The 25520-nt window shown below is 39.7% G+C and overlaps 1 protein-coding gene across 1 annotated transcript in view; it reads left to right on the top strand.

Annotated features, from left to right (window-relative positions):
* ATP7A (ATPase copper transporting alpha) overlaps positions 1-25520 on the top strand; it is a 137493-nt gene that overhangs the window by 49364 nt on the left and 62609 nt on the right. Inside the window, exon 3 of the mRNA XM_054695887.1 lies at positions 2076-2216. Within this exon, the coding sequence (XP_054551862.1) occupies positions 2076-2216 (141 nt within the window). The remainder of the gene's footprint in view (positions 1-2075; positions 2217-25520) is intronic.

Below are 25520 nucleotides of genomic sequence, written 5' to 3'. Positions count from 1 at the left end.
TTTCTCTCCACATGAACCTCTCCTTATTCTTGAATGTCCTTATGAAATGAAAGGTGGCTTTCCCCAGATATGGTGATTCAAGAGAGAGGATTAGGAGGAAACCTCAATGCCTCTCTTGCTGCCACCCCTCCCCATGCGCTGCCCCCCCCCCAGACACCCTCCCCCCGCCTTTTAAGACTTAGTCTTGGACGTCATATCTTGCCACTTACTCATTCTTTTTTAAAAAGGATTTATTTTATTTATTAGGTAGTGGGAAGAAAAGGGATCAAAACTGGGGAGAGAAAAGCACAAGACACTAGAGACTATGGTGATGGCTCATGGGTGAATTGGTGGTGGGAATTTTATGGGGAATACACAATGATGTAAAAGACATAAATATCTTTGTTGTGTTTGCATTGTTATTAATTTTTTGCACTGATATTTGGTTCCCCTATATTCCTCCTATAAGTGAAACCATCTGATATTTTTCTTTTTCCTTCTGACTTATTTCACTAAACATAATTCCTTCTAGCTCCATCCATGTTGCTGCAAATAGCATGAGTTTATCTTTTTTGATTGCTGAGTAATATTCCATTGTGTATATGTACCACATCTTGATCCAGTCCTTTATTTTTGGGCATTTGGGTTGTTTCCAGGTTTTATCTATTAGACATAGTGCTGCAATAAACATCTTGCAGGGGAGGAGGAGGGAGAGGGATCAGAGGGAGGGAGGGAGGAGCACAGGGGACTGTGGTGATGGTGCATCGGTGCGTTGGTGAAGGAAATTCTATGGGGACTACACCTGAGGTGGGGGGCGGGAAGCAAATATTGTTTAAAAATGAACAGTGATGTAAAAAATGAATTTAAAAAGATATAAATAAAAATAAATTATATATAAAAAGATTTATTTATGCATATGAGAGCTGAGGTGTAGACCAGAGGTGTGGGGGTAAGGGGGTGAGAGGATTCACCAGAGACAGAGTGGGGAGCAGAACAGATGGATTGATTGGAATGCACTGCTGAGGGGAGAAGTGGGCAAGACAGGAGAGGTCTGCTGTGCCATGTGGTTATCTCCCTGGCCAGAATCGAACTCAAGCTGCAGTTGCTGGCAATAGCTTGATTAGCTCTGAGACTTTTTTTTTTTTTAATAGAGGCATGTTTTTCTTTACTTATTTGTTTGCTTGTTTGTTTGTTTTGTTTATACATGCACTGGGTACAGTCAGAAGCGCGGGAGGGTGAGAGAATTCACCAGAGCCAGAGCGGGGAGCAGAGCAGGCAGAAGGACCAAAGTACACTGCTGAGGGGAGCAGCGGGCAGCAGGAGAGGTCTGCGCGCCATGTGGGACCCTCCTCCGGTGGCCGGGGAGCAGCCGGGGATTGAACCGGCGCCGCAGAGGCTGCGGGCAGCTTCGCAACCCAGCGCTCTACCGCTGCGCCACCGGGGAGGCTCTGAGACTTAACCCCTGCACCAAGGAACCCACTCCCCACTTACTCCTTATTCTATTTGTTCAAAGTAAGTCATTAAGTCCAGGCCGCACTCCAAGGGAAAGGAGTTACATTCTACCTTTTAAAGAAAGGAGGTCAGCAGCATCCCTGACCTCTACCTGGTTGTGACAATCCAAAATTTCTTCAGACATTACCAAATTTGTGACTATGTTTTAAACTACCACAGGAAGATATAAAGCAGTAAACAAGTAAATTGTGGAATATACTAGAGGGTGATAAGTTTTATGAAAAGCCAGAAAAAATAGAGCAGAGGTAAGGGAATCTATATGTGTTTATGAAGGAATGTGGGGGTGAACATTTAAACAAGATGGTCGGTATAGGACTCATTAAGGTTAGATATGAGTAAATACTTGAAAGAGAGGAGGAGGTTAGCTAAGATATCTGGAAGAACAAGGTCCCATACCAAGAGAATAACTAACTGAAGGAAAGTCCCTGAAGTGAGGTGAGAGAAAAAGAGAGTAAAGTGAGGTGAGAGAAAAAGAGTCCTCACCATATTTTGTCAGTAGTATATTTTCAACTGGGTAGGTGGGGGGAAAGTTGAGGACGGATTATTTTCATCACTGAAATTAATGATTTTATTATTTCTAATAGGAATGTAAAGAAGATATAAAAATGGATTCAAGTATGGTTGTGAATTCTGTCACTATATCTGTTGAGGGAATGACATGTAGTTCCTGTGTTTGGACCATTGAGCAGCAGATTGGAAAACTGAATGGAGTACATCACATTAAAGTAAGTTATTCTTTGGAAATTAATGAAGTCAAGTGTTGACTAGAATTCTAGGAAAGTACTTTTAACACAGAGAAGTAGATATAACTGACATACTTGTCAACAAAGACTATCATGCTTCAAACCCTGAAGCTAAATGTGTTTTCTTTTGTCCATTCACTTCTTTTTGTAAAAAGAAATATATATATATATATATTTTCTATTTCAAAATATCTGAAGATGGAATATTCAGTTTGAGGTATACAACATTATAATTCAACATCTGTATATCTATAGTATGTTCACCACTACATTTACTTCAATTTTCATTTGCAAAAATAAAATTGACTTTTAGACCATCTTAACACATATATGATATAGTTTGTCACAGAATCTTAGTGAAGATTCGGTATATTCTAAGTTTTCTACAATGAACTTTAATTATAAATGGTTTTTGTAAATATATTATTTTTATTTCCATGTTCATAAAAATGTCTTTGATTTTAAAGGCTAAGATAAATATGTATTTATACTATAATTATACTAATTAGTCTTTATACTATAGTCCAGGTTTCTCAACCTCAGCTCTATTGACATTTTGGGCTAGATATTTCTTTGCTGTGGGTGACTGTTGTGTGCTTTATAGGATGTTTAGCAGCATCTCTGACCTCTACCTGGTTGTAACAACCCAAAATTTCTTCAGACATTACCAAATTGCCCCCAGTTGAGAATTGCTGCTGTATTCCCTTCTCAGAGAATATCCTTCAGCTGTTCAGTTAATATTTGAAGTTGGTGAATTTTTTTTATTAGTCTCATGTGCCCCCCTTCTCTTTATATTAGGTTTTTACGGTTCTTTTTTGCTAGTGCCTGGCAGAGTGGGCAGTGAGTCTCAAACCATAGCATGGTAATCATTTGGAATGCTTGTTAAAACATGAATTGCTAGTCTTCCTCTGTAGGATTTCTGTTTTAGTGGGTCTGCCTGGGGCTTGATTATTTATATTTCTAACAAATACGCAGTAAATTCTAACAAGTACACTGTTAAGTCTAACAGTGGTGACCCTGGAAATCACAGATGGTTTTGCATGAGATATACTTACACTGATGACTACTTGTTGTTTATGTAAAATCTAAATTTAACTGGGTATTCTGTATTTTTTAAAGATTTATTTATTTATGCATACAAGAGCTGGGGCATAGGCCTGAGACACAGCGGGTGAGAGGATTCACCAGAGACAGTGGGGAACAGAACAGGCAAACTAACTGAAATACACTGCTGAGGGGAGCAGCAAGCGAGACAGGAGAGGTCTGCTTTGCCATGTGGGTTGCTCCCTGGTGGGCTGGGGATCGAACTTGTGCTGCAGAGGCTTTGGATTGCTTCATAGTTTGGTGCTTAACCCCTTGCGCTACCAGAGAAGCCCCGGGTATTCTGTATTTTTGCTCAATCTGATAATAGTACTTTGAAGTCATCCTTAACACCCCAACTTTTAGCCCCTTATAAGCACTGATTTACTATTTCTTGTATAAGTTTTACTTTATAAAAACTGCCATATGAATGGAATCATATGGTATATACCATATACCCTTTTGAGTCTGACTTTTTTTACTTAGAATAATGCATTTGAGATCCACTGATGTTGTTGCTTATATCACTACTTTTTTTTTTGCTGAGGAATATTCCATTGTGTGAATGTACTACAGTTTGTTTACACATTTACTCATTGAGAGGTGTTTGGAATGTTTCCACTTTTTTGTGTGTGTGATTATGAAAAATACTTTGAAAATGAAAAAGTGTTCCATATTACTTTCTTTAGTATGAAAGCAGTTTCAGCAACAATTCTATTAAATTTTACTTTTAAAAATATGAGTGCCAGACCTCCTGGTGGCGCAAGGGATTAAGCACCGCATTATGAAGCAATCTGCAGCCTCTTCAGCATGAATTCAATTCCCGGCTGGCCAGGGAGCAGCAACCCACATGGTGCAGCAGACCTCTCCTGTCTCGCCCACTGCTCCCCTCAGCGGTGTACTTCTGTCAATTTGCCTGTTCTGTTTCCCAATCTGTCTCTGGTGAATCCTCTCACCGCCCACATCTGTGGCCTGTACCTCAGCTATTGTTTGCATAAATAAATAAATCTTTTTTTTTTTTTTAAATATTAAATTTTATTTTTATATTCCCCCATACAATTGCAAACGCCCCATTCTGACCCCAATCCTTCCCCTCCCGCCCCCCCCCCCTAAATAAATAAATCTTTAAAAAAATATGAGTGCCAAGAAAACTTGTTCTGATTGGAGGGGTTATAGTATAGTGATATTACTTGATTCTTCTTTTTTTTTTTTTTTTTAGAATATTTACTGTTTCCTCTTCTTCCTATCCCTTATTTATGTATTTACTTATTTATTTAATTGTTTTACATCCTTGTTAATATCTTGACATACAGGGTTTTTCCCCTCGTGTGGTTACCCTGGCTCTCCCACCACCAAAGCACCGTAGTCCTCCTCCATGGTGTTATTTACCTAGTCCATTATGTTTATATACCTTTTGTTATCACCCCTCCTTTTTTTCTCCCCCTCCCTTCCTTGATGCCTCAGATCTATGGTTAACTTTCAAGGGTTGGTTTTATTTTATTTTATTTTTTTAAGATTTATTCATTTATACAAGCACTGGGTACAGTCAGAAGCACGGGAGGGTGAGAGAATACACCAGAGCCAGAGCGGGAACAGAACAGGCAGACTGACAGTATGCTGAGGGGAGCAGCGGGCACGGCAGGAGAGGTCTGCACACCATGTGGGACCCTCGCTGGGGGCCGGGGATCGAACCAGCACTGCAGAGGCTGTGGGCAGCTTCACAGCCCAGGGCTCAACCGCTGCGCTATCAGGGGAGGCTGTCTGACCTTTTGTTTGGTTTCTCTATTTCACAAATAAGTGAGATATTTGTATTGTATAAGTATTTCTCTTTCTCCTTTTGGCTGGCTTCAGTTAATATAATCCCTTCCATCTGCATCCATGTTTCTACAAATGGCATGACTTTCTCTTTTTTAATTGCTGAGTCTCTGGTGAATGAATCCTCTGGTGAATCCTCCACAGTATTCCACTGTGTATATATATACCACATCTTCTCGATACACCTGTCTATTTTGGGACACTTAGGTTGTTACATATCCAGGCTATTTTAAATAGTGCTGTTATAAGCATGGGAGTGCAGGTTTCTGTTTGAAATAGTGTTTTTGTATTTTTGGGAGAGATACCTAGGAGTGGGATTGCTGGGTTGTATGGCAGGTCCATTTTTGTCTTTGAGAAACCTCCACACTGTTTTCCGTAAGGGACTGGACCAGTCCAGTCCACATTCCCACCAACAGTGTAAGAGGGTTCCTTTTTCTCCACACACTGGACAACATTTGTTGTTTCCTGTTTTTTTTTTTTTTAATATGAGCCATTCTCATTGGTATAAGGTGGTATCTCATTGTGGTTTTGATTTGTATTTCCCTGATTACAAGTGCTGTTGAGCATCTTTTCATGTACCTGTTGGCCATTTGCGTTTACTCTTTGGAGAAGTGCTTTTTTAACTCTTCTGCCCATTTTTAATTTTTTTATATTTTTATTATTTTTTTTAGTTTTGCTCCTTTTTATTTTATTTTATATAATTCTTACATCATTTTTCATTTTTGCACAATGTATGCATTTTCATTTTGGTTATATTCCCTGTAAAATACCCCCCCCCTTATTTCAGCCCTAACCCTCCTCTCCTCCCCTCCTCCCCATTAGTGTCTCTGGTTTATGGTTGCTTGTTGATATTGATTTTTTCTTTATTATAATTAGTCTTTTTCCTGGTCCCTTATTTAGGTTTTCTAAATTCCTGCTATGAGTGAGATCATCTGATATTTTCTGTTTCTTTCTGGCTTACTTCGCTGGGCATGATCCTTTCCAGCTCCATCCATGTTGCTGCAAATTGCATGAGTTTATTTATTTTTTTTTTTAAATAGAGGCATGTTTTATTTATTTATTTATTTGTTTGTTTGTTTTGTTTATACATGCACTGGGTACAGTCAGAAGCGCGGGAGGGTGAGAGAATTCACCAGAGCCAGAGCGGGGAGCAGAGCAGGCAGAAGGACCGAAGTACACTGCTGAGGGGAGCAGCGGGCGGCAGGAGAGGTCTGCACGCCATGTGGGACCCTCCTCCAGTGGCCGGGGAGCAGCCGGGGATCGAACCGGCGCCGCAGAGGCCGCTAGCAGCTTCGCAACCCAGCGCTCAACCGCTGCGCCACCGGGGAGGCCCGAGTTTATTTTTTTTGATTGCTGAGTAATATTCCATTGTGTACATGTACCACATCTTCTTGATCCAGTCATCTATTTTTGGGCTTTTGGGTTGTTAACATAGCTTAGCTATTGGAAATAGTGCTGCTATAAACATAGGGGTGCAGGTGCCCTTTTGAATTAATGTTTCTGTGTCCTTTGGATAAATACCTAGGAGGGGAATTGCTGGATCATATGGAAGCTCTATGTTTATTAGGTCAGGAAATCTCCACACAGCTTTCCATAGTGGTTGGACCATTTTGCACTCCCACCAGCAGTGCAGGAGAGTTCATTTTTCTCCACATCCTTGCCAACATTTGTTGTTGCTAGTTTTTTTAATATGTGCCATTCTTACAGGTGTAAGATGGTATCTCATGGTAGTTTTGATTTGCATTTCCCTGACTGCATGTGACTTTGGACATTTTTTCATATTCCTCTTGGCCATTTGCATTTCCTCTTTGAAGAAGTTTCTTTTAGTTTTTCTGCCCATTTTTTGACTGGATTATTTACTTTGTTTTTGTTGAGTTGCATCATCTCTTTGTAGATTTTTGTGATCAGTCCTTTATCATTAGTGTTGGGTGCAAAAATTTTCTCCCAGTTGGTGGGGTTTCTCTTTGTTTTGGTTATTGTCTCTTTTGCTGTGCAGAAGCTCTTTAATTTGATGTAGTCCCAGCTGTTTATTTTTGCCTTCACTATCACTGCTTTGGGTGATGTGTCTGTAAAGATGTCTTTGAGGTGCATGTCCTGTAGTGTTTTGCCTATATTTCCTTCTATATATTTTATGGTTTCAGATCTTATGTCTAGTTCTTTAATCCATTTTGAGTTGGTTTTTGTTCATGGTTTGAGGTAGTAGTCAAGCTTCATTCTTTTGCATGTAGCAACCCAGTTTTCCCAGCTCCATTTATTGAACAAACTTTCTATGATCCATTGCATATTCTTTGCTCCTTTGTCAAAGATTAGTTGATTGTAAATCTGTGGGTTTATTTCTGGATTTTCTATTTGGTTCCATTTGTCCGTGTGTTTGTTCTTGTTACAGTACCATACAGTTTTGATTATTATGGCTTTGTAGTATAGTTTGAATTCTGGAAGTGTGATACCTCCATTCCCTTCTTTTTTTTTCAGGAGAGCTTTGGCTATTCGGGGTTTTTGGTGGCTCCATATGAATTTCATCAATATTTGTTCTATTTCTTTGAAGAATGTCATTGAATTTTTTTATAGGAATAGCATTGAATCTGTATATTGCTTTCGGTAGGATGGCCATTTTAATAATGTTAATTCTTCCAATCAGTGAGCAGGGGATGTCTTTCCATTTATTTGCATCTTCTATTTCTTTTAACAGTGTTTTATAGTTTTCTTTGTATAGGTCCTTTACCTCTTTTGTTAGATTTATTCCCAAGTATTTGATTTTTTTTTTGTTTTATTAATAAAAGGGACGATTTTCTTGATTTCTTCTTCTTCAGATTTATTGTTTGTGTATAGGAAGGCTACTGATTTTTGCGCATTGATTTTGTATCCTGCCACTTTACTAAACTGATTGATTAGTTTAATTAGTTTTTCTTTGGAGTTTTTGGGGTTCTCTATGTATATTATCATATCATCTGCTAATAGTGCTTATTTGACTTCTTCCTTTCCTGTTTGGATTCCTTGTATGTCTTTCTCTTGTCTTATTTCTCTGGCTAGGACTTCCAGTATCATACTGAAAAGCAGTGGTGAGAGTGTACAGCCTTGTCTTGTTCCAGATCTTAATGGAAATGCTTTCAGCTTTTCACCATTGTCTTCTGCCCATTTCTTGATTGTATTGTTTACTTCGTTTTTGTTGAGTCGTGTCAGTTCTTTGTAGATCTTTGTGATCAGTCCCTTATCAGTTGTATGGAGTGCAAAAATTTTTTTCCCAATCAGTAGGGTGTCTCTTTGTTTTGGTTAATGTTTCTTTTGCTGTGCAGAAGCTTTTTAGTTTGATGTAGTCCCAGCTATTTATGTTTTCCTTCACTTTCTTTGCTTTGGGGGATGAGTGTTTAAAGATGTTATTGAGATGTCTGGCATGTAGTGTTTTGCCTATATTTTCTTCTATATATTTTATAGTTTCAGGTCTCTGTTCAATTCTTTTATCTATTTTGAGTTGATTTTTGTGCATGGTGTGAAGGCTTTCTATTCAATTACATTGATTGGTTTGTTTTTGTTGTAGTATCATACTTTGTTAATTATTATGGCTTTGTAATATAGTTTGAAGTCTGGGAATTTGATACCTTCATTCTCCTTCTTAGTCAGGAGAACTTTGGCTTTTTGAGTTTTTTTTGTGGTTCCATATGAATTCAATCAATGTTTGTTCTATTTCTTTGAAGAATGTCATTGAAATTTTGTTTGAATAACAATGAAACTGTAAATTCCTTTGGGTAGGATGGCCATTTTAATAATGTTAATTCTTCCAAGCCATGAGCAGTCAGTGAGCATTTCTTTGTGACTTCTGCTATTTCTTTTAACAATGTTTTGTAATTTTCTTTTTTTTTTTTTTTAAAGATTTATTTATGTATGCAGGAGCTTGGGTACAGGCCAGAGATGCGGGGGGTAAGAGGATTCACCAGAGACAGAGTGGGGAACAGAACAGGCAGACGGCTTGAAACACACCACTGAGGGGAGCAGCAGGCAAGACAGGCGAGATCTGCTTTGCCATGTGGGTTGCTCCCTGGCTGGCCGGGAATTGAATTCATGCTACAGAGGCAGCAGATTACTTCATAGTGCGGTGCTTAACCCCTTGCACCACCAGGGAGGCCCCAATATTTTATAATTTTCTTTGTGTCAGTCACTCACCTCCTTGGTTAAATTTATTCCTAGATATTTGATTATTTTGTTTCAATTGTAAATGGGATGGTTTTCTTAGTTTCTTCTTCAGATTGATTGTTTACATATAGGAAGGCTACTGATTTTTGTGTGTTGATTTTGTGTCCTGACAGTGTCTTACACTTTTCAGTGTATATAGGTCCTTTACCTCCTTCGTTAAATTTACTCCCAGGTAATACACAAACAATAAATCTGAAGAAGAAGAAATCAAAAAAAACATCCCTTTTGTTATTGAAACAAAAAAAATCAAATATTTGGGAATAAATCTAACAAAAGAGGTAAAGGACCTATACAAAGAAAACTATAAAACACTGTTAAAAGAAATAGAAGAAGACACAAAGAAATGGAGAGACATCCCCTGCTCGTGGATTGGAAGAATAAACATTATTAAAATGGCCATTCTTCCAAAAGCAATATACAGATTCAATGCTATTCCAATCAAAATTTCAATGTCATTCTTCAAAGAAATAGAACAATTATTGATGAAATTCATATGGAATCACAAAAAACCCTGAATAGCCAAAGCTCTCCTGAAAAAAAAGAAGGAATGGAGGCATTACACTCCCAGACTTCAAACTATACTACAAAGCCATAATCATCAAAACTGCATGGTATTGGAACAAGAACAGACATACAGACCAATGGAATTGAATAGAAAATCCAGAAATAAACCCACAGATTTATGGTCAACTAATCTTTGACAAAGGAGCAAAGACTATGCATTGGAGCAAAGAAAGTTTGTTCAATAAATGGTGCTGGGAAAACTGGGTCGCTACATGCAAAAGAATGAAGCTTGACCACTACCTCACACCATACACAAAAATCAACTCAAAATGGATTAAAGAACTAGACATAAGATCTGAAACCATAAAATATATAGAAGGAAATATAGGCGAAACACTACGTGATTTGCACATCAAAGACATCTTTACAGACACATCACCCAAAGCAGTGATAGTGAAGGCAAAGATAAACAGCTGGGACTACATCAAATTAAAGAGCTTCTGCACAGCCAAAGAGACAATAACAAAAACAAAGAGAAACCCCACCAACTGGGAGAACATTTTTGCACCCAACACTAATGATAAAGGACTGATCACAAAAATCTGCAAAGAGCTGATGAGACTCAACAACAACAAAGAAAATAATCCAGTCAAAAAATGGGCAGAAGAGCTAAAAAGAAACTTCTCTGAAGAGGAAATGCAAATGGCCAACAGGCATATGAAAAAATGTTCAACATCACTTGTCATCAGGGAAATGCAAATCAAAACTACCATGAGATACCATCTTACACCAGTGAGAATGGCACATATTAAAAAAACTAGCAACAACAAATGCTGGCGAGGGTGTGGAGAAAAAGGAACTCTTCTGCACTGTTGGTGGGAGTGCAAACTGGTCCAACCACTGTGGAGAGCTGTGTGGAGATTTCTGGACCTACTAAACATAGAGCTTCCATATGATCCAGCAATTCCACTCCTAGGTATTTACCCAAAGGACACAGAAACATCAATTCCAAAGAACACCTGCACCCCTATGTTTATAGCAGCACTGTTTACAATAGCTAAGCTTTGGAAACAACTCAAATGCCCAAAAATAGATGACTGGATCAAGAAGATGTGGTACATATATACCATGGAATATTACTCAGCATTCAAAAAAGATAAACACATGCAATTTGCAGCAACATGGATGGCACTGGAAGGGATCATGCTCAGCGAAATAAGCCAAAAAGAAAAAGAAAAATACCGGATGGTCTCACTCATAGCAGGAATCTAGAAAACTTAAATAAGGGACCAGGAAAATGAATAACTATAAGAAAGTGAAAATCAAAATCAACAAAAAACTATGAACCAGAGACACTTTTTTGGGGGGCGGGGACGGGAGGGGAGGGATTGGGGTCAGAATGGGGGGGCTGCAAGTGTATGGGGAATATAACAATAAAATTTATTATTAAAAAAAAAATTTACTCCCAGGTATTTCATCCTTTTGGGTGAGATTATAAATATATATTTTTGGGGGGAATGTTTCTTTTCTTATATCATTACTCTTTTTATTGTACAATTTCTCCCCTCATGTGTAGTCACCATAATTCTCCCACCCCCATAGCACCCGTAACCATCACCATAGTCCCTTGTGCTTTTCACTCCCCTGTTTTGACCCCTATTCCTCCCCTCTCACTGTATGCCTCAGATCTGTGTTTTGCCTACAAGTTTTGTCTTTTTCCTGGTACTTTGGTTTCCTTGTAGTCCCCCTACAAGTGAGAACATCTGATACTTTTCTTTTTCCTTTGGACTTATTTCACTGAGCATAATCCCTTCCAGCTCCATCCATATTGCCACAAATGGCATGAGTTTATCTTTTTAATCACTGAGTAGTATTTCATTATGTATATATGCCACATCTTCTTGATCTAGTCATCTGTTTGGGGCATTTAGGTTTTTTACTTACACTGGTTATTGCAAATAGTGCTGTGATAAACATAGTAGTGCAGGTTTCCCTTTGAATTAGTTTTTTTTGTGTCCTTTCTAGGAGTAGAATTGCTGGGTCATATGGTACATCCATTTTTGTGTTTGAAGGATCATCCACACAACTGTATTAGTGGCTGGACCATTTTACATTCCCACCAGTAGTGTAAAAGTGTTCCTTTTACACAGACTCCAGGAGATTGTTTTCTAATTCTGTTTCCTCTATTTGATTACTTGCATGTAGAAATACAACAGATTTTTGTATACTGAATTATGGATCTTGTATTTTACTCTCTTGCTTACTATTTGTATTTCTAGTAGTTTTTTTTTTTTTTTTAAAGATTTTATTTATTTATTTATACAAGCACTGAGTACAGTCAGAAGCATGGGAGGGTGAGAGAATTCACCAGAGCCAGAGTGGGGAACAGAACTGGCCAGCCGATGAAATGTATTTCTAGTAGTTTTTAGTAGAGTCATTTGGATTTCCTATGTATCTTATGTCATCTGCAAATAGTGATAATTATATTTTTTAATTCTCAATTTCAATTCATTTTATACCTCTTAGTTGCCTAATTGCTCTGGCTAATACTTCTGCTAATCTGTTGAACAATAGTGGTGAGAATGAACATCTTTTCTTGTTCCTGATTTTAGAGGAAATAGTTTCAGTTTTTCACGATTGAGTGTGATGATAACCATGGGTTTGTGATATGTGGCCTTTATTATGGTGAGATATAGTACTTCCATTCCCAACTTACTGAGAGTTGTTATTCAAAATGGATGTTGAATTTTGTCAAATGCTTGTCCAGCATCTATTGATATAATCCTGCAATTTTTGTCTTTTTTTCTGTGGGCATGGATTGACTGGTGTATGTATTGAACCATCCTTGCATCCCTAGGATCAGTCCAACTTGGTCACAAATGGGTGATTCTGTTAATATATTGCTGGATTCCATTTGTCAGTATTTTGTTGAAGATCTTTCCATCTACACTCATCAGAATGATCAGATGTATGTTTTTTTTTTTTTTTTGTCCTGTCCTTGTCTGGTTTTGGGATCAGAGTACGATTGGCCTGGTAAAATGTGTTTGCGAATGTTGATCCTCTTCAGTTTATGTTTTTGAAGAGTTTGAGAATAATGGGTATTACATCTTCTTTGAATGTTGGATAGAATTCACTAGTGAAGCAATATAGTCTGGGCCATTTTGTTGTTAGGGAGAATTTTGATTACTTTGTCCATTTCTGTGCTTGTGATTTGTCTGTTCTAGCAATTCTATCCTGGTTACTTCTTGGAAGGTTGTATGATTCTAAAACTTCTCAGTTTCTATTTGGTAGTCCAATTTGTTTGCATGTACCTGTCTGTAGCAGTCTCTTATGATTCTTCGTATTTATTTATCTTTTGTAACTTTGTCTCTTTTATTTCTATTTTTTTTATGGTTTTCTAACTTTTCCCCACAGCCTGGCAAAGGGTTTATCATTTATCCTTACAAAGAACTACCTCTTGAATTTAATGATTTTTTGTATCATAATTTTGTTTCTATTTCATTTATTTCTGTGCTAGTCTGTTTTACCCTTCCTTCTACTGACTCTGGGTCTTGTTTTTTTCCTCCTTTTCGGGTTGCTATACATGAAATACAAAGGAGTTTATTGGGACTTTTCTGGCTTCCTAATATGGGCTTGTATTACAATTATCTTCTGTCTTATAATTGCTTTTGCTGCATTGTATAGGATCTGGTAGCTTATCTCTTCATTTTCGTTGGTCTCTAGAAAAATTTTTATTTGCCCTTGGATTTCTTCCTTAACCCAAGTGTTATTTCGAAGCATTCTGATTGGTGTCCATGTTTGCAATTTGTTCGATTTCTTTGGGGGGTTGATTTCTAGCTTTATACCACTGTGGACAGAAAAGATGCTTGGTATGATTTCAATCTTTATATATTTATTTAGACTATTTTATGTTTCAGCATGTGATCTATCCTTGTATCCACTTGAGAAGAGTGTGTTTTCTTTTCTTTTGGGACAAAAACTCTGTATTCGTCTGGCAAGTTCCTCTGATCCATTACTTCATTTAAGTCCATTATTTCTTTGCTTAGTTTTTGTCTGGAAGGTCTGATGTAATTGGTATACTGAGATTCCATGCTATCATTGTATTGCTGTAAATGTCTTACTTTAGATATGTTCATAGTTGTTTTGTGTATATAAGTGTACCTGTGTAGGGTAAGTAAATATTAAATATTCTTGATGGAGTATCCCCTTAATCTTTACATAGTACCCACTTTTGTCAATACTTACTTTTTTTTTTTTTTGGCTGAAAGTCTAACTTTTCAGATATGAGAATATCAATTCCTGCTTTTATTTTTTTTCTGTGTTACTGGCTTGAGATGTTTTGCTCCACTATTTCTTTGTTTTTGGATCTGATGTGATACTCTCATGTGCTTAACATAGATGGATAGATGGATCATGCTTGCTTTCTCAACCTGGCATTTTTTCTTTTAATTGGTGAATTTGAACCATTCACACTTAGGGTGATTATATATGGGGCTTAATTACTGCCATTCTATTTTTTGTTTTCTGGTTATTTTATCTTTCTGTTTTTAATGTTTCCATGTGTTTTTATTTGCCTTTTCATTTGGAGGATTTTCCCTGGTAGTTGTCAGTTTCCTCATTGTTCTCAGTGTCTCTGCTACATATTTTTGTTTTGTGGTTACATGAGGGTTGTATCAAACTTTCTATAACTAAAGTAGTCTGTGTATGTTGGTGTTTGTCATCATTTGACTAAACAAATTCTAATCTTTCCTCTCTTTTATTGTTGTATCATTGTTGTCTCATTTTATTATTGCTGATGTTTCTAATGTTATAGTACAGTTTATCACCTTGCTCAAGGTTTTGTAATCTTTTGTTATATTTTCATGTAGCGCTCCTTTACCATTTCTTGTAGGGCAGATATAGTGGTGGTAAACTTTTAATTTTTGTTTATTGGGGAAATCCTTTATTTCTCCATCATGTTTGAAATACAATTTTGCAGAGTAGTGTATTCTTGTCTGGTGTTTTTATCTTTTAGAATCAGAATACATCATTCCACCTTCTCTTAGCCTATAGAGTTTCTGATGATAGCTTGATTGGGGATGATAGCTTTGTATGCTACATATTTCTCCCCTCTACCCCATCAGCAGCTTTTAATATTTTTGTTTTATCGATGTCTTTTGAAAATTTAATAATGCATCCTGGTGCAGGTCTTTCTACTTTCAGAAATTTGGATGTTTTATCAACTTCTTAGACTTCTGTGGCCAGTTCTTGCCTTAAATTTGGGGAATTCTGAGCTATTATTATTTCTTTGAAAAGGCTCACAACCCCTTTTTCTCTCTCTTCACCTTCTGGTATACCCAATATCCTTAGGTTTCCTCTTCTAGTGGAATTTGATTGTTCTCATAGAGTTTCTTCATTTTTCCTCATTTTTATTTCTCTCTCCTCTTCTAGTTGAGTCATTACTGGAATTTTACCATCACTTTCACTAATTCTTTCTTCTGCAAGATTGAGCCTGCCTGTTAAGCTTTCAATAGAACTTTTTGTTTCATTCATTCAGTTTTTCATTAGTAACATTTGCTTGTTATTTTCTATTGTATTAATCTATTTGGTGAAGAACTCCTTCTGTGCCTCTGTTTCCTTTCTTATTTCACCACTGTTTCATTCTGTATTGGAGTAAATTTGATGAACTTTGTTGATTTTCTTCAGATTAGTTATTTTAAATTAAGTGTCCACTAGACTTGTTTATGTGTCATTAAGAACACATTCTGGAGATTTACCTTTCTCGTTCACTCTGTCATAGGTTTCACCTTTTTTGGCATTTGCTGTTTTTCCACTAGTTATACACTTTATACACTCAATTGTGTATAAAGAAAAGGACCTTTTGGGAGGGGAAGAGGTTTCCTTCAGTCACCCTCTAAGTGAAGGTAGGGTCAGCTTGAGTCTAGCATCTCTTGCTGTAACCTCTCCACTTATAACCAGACCCATTCTCAATCTGAGCACAAAGTCGACATGGCTAGATTCCTTTTCTAGGCCCAACTGCAGGTGTCTGCAGCTAATGGCAGCTTGCTCTGAATATAAACTTAACCATATCTCCGAGTAAGAATGGAGGAGTCAATCCCTCTTCCTTGCTCCTTCTGAAATCACTGAGATTCAATGTCACCCAGCCTTGGCAGACTGTGTAGCTTTTCCTGTTTTGAGGAGGAGCATGCCATCATCCTAGTGACAAGGATGTGGTCCATTCTCTGCTTAACTGTGATAAGCACTGTGTCTAAGCACCCCACTGGGTGGTACAAAGGGTGAGTTTCGTTGCTTGTGGGGGCAAGGCTTGGTGCTTCGCTGCCTCTGTTTCTCCTTGAGGCTGGGTCTAGGGGAAGGGAGTATAATCTTTCACATTGTGGCTGTGAGTATTTACTGGGATTCAATGTCATATCACTAATTCTAGCTTTGGGTGGCAGAGGAAGCCCCATATGAATATGTATATGATTATTCCCCATATCAGCAGTTGTATTAGGGAATTGTGTCCCCCAAAATTTGGTTTGCCATTGTCTTATGCTTGTTGCATACTGCTATAGTTCTGGACCCTGCCAGGCAGAGCTGGAAGGCTTGTTGTGTGCCCCTACCCCACTTCCCCACCGCCAAATTTGAACTTTCTGCTTGTCACCCTCTCCAGCAAGGCTGGCTATGGCTGTGCTGTCTTCTGCTGATGTGTTTGAAACTCTGCCTTCCCTTTCCCAGCTATGCCCACACTGTGGGCTTTTGACCACCCACCTTCTGTAATGTAGGTACATGGTTAATCAGACATGCTCTGCTGATAAGCTGATGCAAGTTGTATCTAATATTTAGGTGGAACTTTAGGGAGATATTTTCTTGACATGGCTTACTCCACCATGTTTTCTATGATTCTTTTTTTAAAATTTTTAAATTTTTTAATATTTTATATAATTCTTACATCATTTTTCATTTTTGCACAATGTATGCATTTTCATTTTGGTTATATTCCCCATACAATTGTATCCCCCCCTATTTTGACCCTAGTCCTTCCTCCCCCCTCCCCCAGTAGTGTGTTTCTGGTTTATAGTTGCTTGTTGATTTTTTTACTTTGTATTAGTCTTTACCTTTGTCCTTTTATGTTTTGTTTAGGTTCTTTTTTTTTTTTTTTTAATAGAAGCATGCTTTATTTATTTGTTTGCTGGTTTGTTTGTTTGTTTTTTGTTTATACATGCACTGGGTACAGTCAGAAGCGCGGGAGGGTGAGAGAATTCACCAGAGCCAGAGCAGGGAGCAGAGCAGGCAGAAGGACCGAAGTACACTGCTGAGGGGAGCAGCGGGCGGCAGGAGAGGTCTGCGCGCCATGTGGGACCCTCCTCCGGTGGCCGGGGAGCAGCCGGGGATCGAACCGGCGCCGCAGAGGCCGCAGGCAGCTTCGCAACCCAGCGCTCAACCGCTGCGCCACCGGGGAGGCCCTTGTTTAGGTTCTATTTCCATTGTCTTATGCGTTTCTTCTATTGATTTTTGTTTGAAGGTTATACTGAGATCCATGTTTATGTCCCAGTTAGAACTCAAACTCGTTCTGATTAGCCACAGTGTTAGTCTCCTCCTCCTCCATGTGTATAACCATGTCTGTTACCTTTAGACTTGTTTTGTTGTTGTTTTATAATAACCCCTTTAGTAATTCTTTCAAGTCCAGGTTGGTTTTGATATATTTCTTTTAATTTTTGGTTTCAGTGAAGCTCCTTACTCCTCCTTTTGTTTTGAACAGTAGTCTGGCAGGTAAAAGTATTCCAGGTTGGAAATATTTTTCTTTGCTTACTTTAAATATCTCCACGCCATTCCTTTCTTACCTGCTATGTTTCCACTGAGAAATCCATTAGCAGTCTAATAGATGTTCCTGTTACAGGTTACTCTTCTTTCTCTAGATGCTTTTAGTATTCCTTTTAGTATTCCTTCCTTGTATATAGCTTTCAGCAGTTTTATTATAGTATATCTTGGAGTGTATTGGTCTGTTTATTTTGTTTGGAACTCTTTGGACCTTTTGGATAAGGATGTGTGGTATATTTGCTGGGTTGAGGTGGTTCTCAGTGGTCATTTCTTTAAATAATTTTCTATGCCTTTCTCTGTCTCCTCTCCTTCCAGAAACCCCCGCCCCCCGCCCCATGACATGGATATTATTTCCTTCCAGGTTACCCCAAAGAGCTCTTAACATTGTTTTCATTAAAGCATTTTTCCCCTGTTATTCTATGTTGTGCACTCTACCATGTTGCATTCAGTTTCACCGATTCTCTGTATTACTTGCATTGTGTGCTGTTGAGGCCCTTTATAGTATTTAATTCACTTACAATATTTCTTACTTTCATTAATTCTATTTGTAGCAGTCTCATATTTTTCTGTCTCTGGTGTATTCCTGTGTTTGGTCATCCATTGTTTTTCTTAATTCAATAAGCATGCTTATAACAGTTACTTTAACTCCTTATCAGGCAGATTCTGCTATTCTTCTGGATTGAAACTTCCTTGGGGCTTTGTTGGTCTGTTCTTACGTATTTTCCTTTTTGGTTTTTAGGCTTGTAATAAGGCACTTCCTTTCTTGCCTCAATAAATTGCCTGTACACCCCACTGGTAAAAATCCTACCTTTAGGTATGTGTTGTTTCATAGACCTATCCTTTTACACCTGATCAGATGACCAGCACATTGGTACAGATAAGTTGTCAGTATGGAACCTTACCATAGGGCATTTGAGCCTGTAAGATCCAGGTGCTTCAAACTCTGCTTAATGACAGTTTGGGCTTTCATGTAACATTTTCTTTTATTATGGTGACATTGGCTTATGTAGCGGGAGGAAGGGCACAGATGCAGGATCTCTATGATCCGGGCAGATGGGTGAAGGGGAGTCCTGGAGCCCTTGGTGGCTTTTCAGGCTTTTATTGAGGTTTCACCAGGTAAAAGGTAGGCAGGGGTGCTGGCGGCCCCCAGCAAGTCTTCACTCTTTCTGAGCTCTTTGGCATTCTCGTGGACTCTGCTCTGCTGGTGCTGCTTTTGTTCTCTCTCGTTCTTCTGCTCTCTTCCTCCGGCATCCCCATGACGCTGCCCTTATAAGCCCCATCTCTGCCCAGGTGTGCCCACCTAGGCATGCCTACACCCCATTCCAGGTGCCTGCCATCAGGCATGCATGGAGGACAGCAGGGGTCCATCATCAATGCTAATGAAAGAAGGGCGGAAAACCTGATAATCACTTACCCTACAGCTTACAACAGTATATGTGACTCAAGGGAATAGTTTCACACCTTGGATATGTGTTACTCCAACACCAAAACCTTCATAATCCTCCACCATAGAACACTGGGCCCTCTCCCCCTTTTGCTCTCTACTCCCCATCCTTACCCTCTAGTAGCCTCAATTCTGCATTCAGATTTCTAGGGTTTGTTTTGATTTAGTTTTGTCTGTTCCTTTATTTTATTGCTCTATATTCTACATAAGTGAAATTATTGGGTATTCATCTTTCTCCTTCTGACTTATTTTACTTAGTGTAAGCCCATCCAGTTCCACCCATGTTCCTGCAAATGGCAAGGTTTTATCTCTCTATAGCTGAGCAGTAGTCCATTGTGTATATAGAACACATCTTTAAAAAAAATTATTTATGTATACAATAGCTGGGCTGTAGGCCAGAGATGTGGAGGGCGGCATATGAGAGGATTCACCAAAGACAGAATGGGGAGCAGAACAGGCAGATACACCGAAATACACTGCTGAGGGAAGCAGCGGGTGAGACACTAGTCTGCTACACCATGTGGGTCAGCTCCCTGGCCAGGCATTGAACTTGTGCTGCAGTGGCTGCCGATAGCTTCATAGTGCTGAGACCCCTTGCACCACCAGGGAGGCCCTAGACCACATCTTCTTTATCCCCTCCTCTGTAATGACAGTATTTGGTTGTTATCTCAATTTTGGCTCTGGGTGGGGGTAAGGCACTTGCTTTGCATATCACAGAAACAGGCTGAAAATAATAGCCTCTTCTGTAAGGAGACACAGGTGATCCTATCTGGCTCTCCTCCAGTTTGGACTCCAACTATTGTCATTTGGGAGCCACAGGCTGAGCGGATAATTACTACTCTCTACAACCTTACTTCTATAGTTCTACAGTGGTGTACCCTCTGTCTTGCACACTCATTCTGTGCACCCCCTTCTCCACGATTTTCCCCAGGTTCTTAAGTACCTGATATGCCCTTCAGTTAACCACAGAAAAGAGGCTCTGTATGGTGCATGCTCTTCCTCTCATGGGTTGTAACACTACCCCAGTATTAGTCCAAACAGGCTTAGCTTTACATACCCTCTTTACTGTGCTGTTGAGTGTGATGCAGGCAGTAGTCACTTGTTCATCATTCATGGGTTGCTGTCTCTGTTTAGATGTAATTTGGCTGCAAATGTGTGGAGGAGGCAAGCCCAGCTTCTTCACTCTGCTGCCATGTTCAAGGAGTATGACTTTTTATTTAGTCATGAGTGGATGTTTTAGTTTTCCAAGTGCTTTTTCTTTACCTAGAGGTGATCATATTTTTCGTTTTTAGGCAGTTAATATGTTGAATTACACTGATTTTCAGATATTGTATCTGTCAATTATTCACAGGTTAAGGTTTAACTGTTCAATGGATATTTACTTTTTCTGAAAAATTTCAAACATACACAATAAATGGAACTTCCTTGAACTATTCAACCAGGACAGAGTTCACTATGCTGACAGCTTGCTAGCTCCCTCTGTTACTTTTTAAATGATAGTGTTTTCATTGGGGAAACCTGTGTGGAGGCAACATGGAAATTCTCTATTTTTAGCAACTTTTTGAGTTTGAGATTATTTTCACAAATAATTTATGGGCTCAATTGTGATAAAATACAGTAAAATGTTAATTGTAGAATGTAGGTGGTTTATAAAGGTGTCCACTATACATTTATTTTCATTTTCTGATGCTGAATATTTTATTTTTCCCCCCAGATTTCACACATTTAATTAAAAAAACAAATTGTATTAAGATTTTTTAAAATTGGGCTCATATTTTTACATTTATTTTTCAGATTTTTTTAAACATTGTAGCAGGAAGGCATAGAACAGGTTCTCTACGAACCTATGCAGATGGGTAAAGGAGAGTCCTGGAGCTCTTGGTGGCTTTTTCCGGCTTTTGTTTCACGTTTACCAGGTACATGGCAGGCAGGGGTGCTGGGGGGGGGGGGTGGCTGGGAGGCTGACAGGCCTCCAAGCCCCCGGCAAATCTTCACTCTTCCTGGGTGCTCCGGTGTTCTCTCGTGGTCTCGTTCTCTCTCCTGCTCTTTCTCTCACTGGTTCCATTCCCATGACGCCACCTTTAAAAGCCCAGTCTCAGCCCAGGTGTACCCATCTGCGTATGCTCACACCCCACTCCAGGTGCCTGCCATCAGGCATGTATTCAGGACCGCAGGGATCCATCATTAATCCTAATGCGGGAGGGCAGTAAAGCCTGATAACTTACCTTGCAAACATGTAACTCATTTTAACTAAACAGTGTTATTATAGTAAGGAGAACTGTTTCCATTTTGATGCTGAATATTTTACAGTAAAATATTGAGGAAAAATCTTCCCTGAACAGGGGGCCTCCCCCGTGGCACAGCGGTTGAGCGCTGGGTTGCGAAGCTGCCCGCAGCCTCTGCAGCGCCGGTTCGATCCCCGGCTGCTCCCTGGCCACCGGAGGAGGGTCCCACATGGCGCGCAGGCCTCTCCTGCCGCGCGCTGCTCGCTGCTCCCCTCAGCAGTGTACTTCGGTCCTTCTGTTATAGGGCAGCCCCGATATTGAACGGGTTGCTTGGCTGTGGGTCCTCACCCGCACGCTTAAAAGGGACACACAAAAGGTTAATAAAAGGTTTATTTACAAGGGAAAAGGAAATAAGGAAAATGTACAACTCAGGGAGAAAATAGGGAAATAAAGTCTTTAATGCGTCCTACCCGATCCGCCGACCTGGAAACCCAAAGGTAATCTCCGTGCTGGCGGGATGCTGCGAGCTGGTGGAGAGTCAAAATGGGGGAACCCCCCCTCCAAAGCCCACATGTCTGGCTTTATACCAACCTGGCTGCTTAACTCCACCCTCAGGTCCCAGCCACCTTCCCTTTGGTGGTGATGGGGTTTGGAGTTCCCAGTGTCTTTGGTTTTGTCCTGGGGTGGGGGTGGAGTCCACAAAGCCTGTATGGAATTAGCTTTAGGACATCTTTTTCCCCCTAACACTTCTGCCTGCTCTGCTCCCTGCTCTGACTCTGGTGAATTCTCTCACCCTCCCGCACTTCTGACTGTACCCAGTGCTTGTATATAAGTAAGTAAGTAAGTAAGTAAATAAATAAATAAATCTTTAAAAAAAATCTTCCCTGAACACTACACCAGGTGGATCCTTGCTTGTTATTCATTTTCATTGTCACTTTTTTTAATTTATTTTTTTTTAAAGATTTATTTGTTTATACAAGCACTGGGTACAGTCAGAAGCGCGAGAGGGTGAGAGAATTCACCAGAGCCAGAATGGGGAGCAGAGCAGGCAGAAGGACCGAAGTACACTGCTGAGGGGAGCAGCGGGCGGCTGGGGAGGTCTGTGCGCCATGCGGGACCCTCCTCCGGTGGCCGGGGAGCAGCCGGGGATGGAATAGGCGCCACAGAGGCTTCGGGCAGCTTCACAACCCAGCGCTCAACCGCTGCGCCACCGGGGAGGCCCTCATTGTTACTTTTTGAAATTGATTTTGTCACTTTTTGAAATTGATAATGTTTTGCTAGGTTTATGGTATTGAGCTAAGTCTTCCTGTCTTTGGCATTTTGTTGAGTATATTTCCCCAGTAGTAGATTGGTGTTTCTTAGTATAGGTCAACACCATTTCCTAGTAGTTTTGCTGCTCCACCCTCCCTTTTTCTTCCTCTCCCCACAGCACTCTCCAGGAGCCCCACCAGTGTTTAGAGTGTAGGTAATTTCAGCACTCTGTGTGTTCTTTAGTTTGAGTCATCACCTGTTTCCCCTTTTTTTCTGTCTGACTTGTGTTTAATGTTTCAAACCATGTAATGATATCTCCATGTGAAAAGTTTGAAGACTTCTAATAAAACAGCAGTATATGTGTGCCCCGTTCTCAAATGCTATGCTGTGAATCGCTGGCTCTTGGCCATGTTTGTTTTCACTGCCAGGGCATCATGAATCAGTCCCTAGATTTGTCATTTAAACTGATTTGTGGCTTCATTTTTGTCAATGTATTTATTATTTTAATATATTATTATTATTTTCGGCATTGTTAAGACAGCTTATATGGCAGTGGTTCCTTGCTGAATTTTTCTATATTATTGCTTTATACAATAATTGTTATAGTGATGGTGGAAAGTCACTGCAACTTTGGAAATTGATTACCTTGCTTCAATCCTACAATGATTTTTTTCTATTACTATTTCGCATTGATCTGTAATTATTTTGTGCTAGGTTAGGGATCTACTACATTCTTTTTAAGTATCAGAACATCATTATGTTTTTAAGAGCCTGAATCATTAAATTGGACCTATTTTTTTGTGTCTCAATATCAAACTCTTAACAGAGTCTCTTACTATTGTTCATTTATTCAAAATAAACTCTTGTGAATGGTTGACTGTAGGGTAAAGAAAAAATGTCAGGCTTTTCTGCCCTCCCGCCATCAGGATAGATGATGGATCCTTGCGGTCCTGAATGCATGCCTGATGGCGGGCATCTGGAGTAGGGTGTGGGCATAGGTAGATGAGATCCACCTGGGCTAAGACTGGGCTTTTAAGGGCGGTGTCACGGGGACGCCAGTAGAAGCCAAGAATGAACAGAAGCCGAAAGAGAAGCTGAGAAAGAAGTAGCAGAAGCAGAGAAGGCCGGAGAGCCCAGATAGAATGAAGACTTGCTGGGGGCTGGGAGGCCTGCCAGCCTCCCGGCCCCCCAGTACCCCTGCCTGCTGTGTACCTGGTAAACCCCAATAAAAGCCTGCAAAAAGCCATTGAGGGCTCTGAGGACTCTGACTCCTCCTTTACCCGGTCTGCTGGATCAGAAAACCTGCTCAGTGGTCATTCCTGCCCCTATGTTGACTCAGTAGTTTGTGTCGTGGGTGCTGCTCTGCTAATTTGAATCCGAACTCAGAAATAGGTCATCTATGTATGGTATAGCATCAGTGTTCCCCATGAATGTGCATGATGGGTGTGAGAGAGGCCCCCTTTCTGGCTGTGCAGTGGAGCTCTTTGTTTTAATTATTAATCTGAGCATTAACTTTACCCCTTTATTCTACAGATATTTAAAAATGGTTTTGGTTTTTCAGTGAAGCACAGGCATTATACTTTCCTATCACTGTAATATGCTTCACTGTGATTCAAAGTCTCTGTAACATCATGAGCAAATTGGCTTCAGTTTGCTTTGTCCATGGTAGGGTAAGGTAAAGTATCAGGCTTTTCTGCCCTCCCGCCATTAGGATTGATGATGGATCTGCGGTCCTGAATGCATGCCTGATGGCGGGGACCTGGAGTAGGGTGTGGGCATGTGTAAGACTGAGAGACTGGGCTTATAAGGGTGGCATCATGGGGACACAAGAATACCAGAAAGAGAGTGGAACAGCAGAGTGAGAAGAGCAGCATAGCGAAAGAGCGAGGCCAGGAGAGAATGCCGGAGAGCCCAGAGAGAGTGAAGATTCTCTGGGGGCTGGGAGGCCTGCCAGCCTCCCGGCCCCCAGGACCCCTGCCCTGCCTGCCGTGTACCCAGTAATTCCCATTAAAAATCTGCAAAAGCCACTGAGGGTTCCAGGACTCCTTCACCTGTCTGCTCGGATCATAGAGAACCAGCTCTGTCCCTTCCTGCCTCTACACGCATATTACAAAAAATTGATATATTGGCACATATTATATTTGATGTAAAATTTCCTTAATTGAAGAGTTGTGTGCTTATATATGGGCAATTTTTTATGAATTATTTTATTTTGTATAATTCTTACATCATTTTTCATTTTTGCATAATGTATGCATTTTCATTTTGGTTATATTCCCCATACAATTCCCACCCCCTTTTTCTGACCCTAATCCCTCTTCTCCCCCCGCCCCCCGCTGTAGTGTGTCTCTGGTCTATAGTTGCTTGTTGATTTTGATTTTTACTTTATTGCAATTAGTCTTTTTCCTGGTCCCTTATTTAGGTTTTCTAAATTCCTGCTATGAGTGAGACCATCTGGTATTTTTCTTTTTCTTTCTGGCTTATTTCGCTGAGCATGATCCCTTCCAGCGCCATCCATGTTGCTGCAAATTGCAAGTGTTTATCTTTTAGGAATGCTGAGTAATATTCCATGGTGTATATATACTACATCTTCTTGATCCAGTCATCTATTTTTGGGCATTTAGGTTGTTTCCATAGCTTAGCTATTGTAAATAGTGCCACTATAAACATAGGGGTGCAGGTGCCCTTTTGAATTAATGTTTCTGTGTCCTTTGGGTAAATACCTAGGAGTGGAGTTGCTGGATCATATTGAAGTTCTATCTTTAGTAGGTCAAGAATCTCCTATGTGGGCAATTCTTTACCAAATAGGAAACTGTGATTATTTTTCTATGTTTGAGTTTCATATTTGTCTTAGCCAGAGCAGACAAAGTAAAGTTTGGATCCATTTTACTATCTCTTTGGGGTCAGGGGGAAGCAGTGACATTTGTTGACTACATTATTCTTACACTCTATTTGGATAAGGCTATCTTGATCATTGTAGGG

Source organism: Talpa occidentalis, unplaced genomic scaffold (assembly GCF_014898055.3).
Source record: "Talpa occidentalis isolate TD23 unplaced genomic scaffold, MPIMG_talOcc4v2.1 talOcc4.15, whole genome shotgun sequence".
In the NCBI taxonomy this organism is placed as follows: domain Eukaryota; kingdom Metazoa; phylum Chordata; class Mammalia; order Eulipotyphla; family Talpidae; genus Talpa; species Talpa occidentalis.
This window is presented reverse-complemented; position numbering and strand designations above follow the sequence as displayed.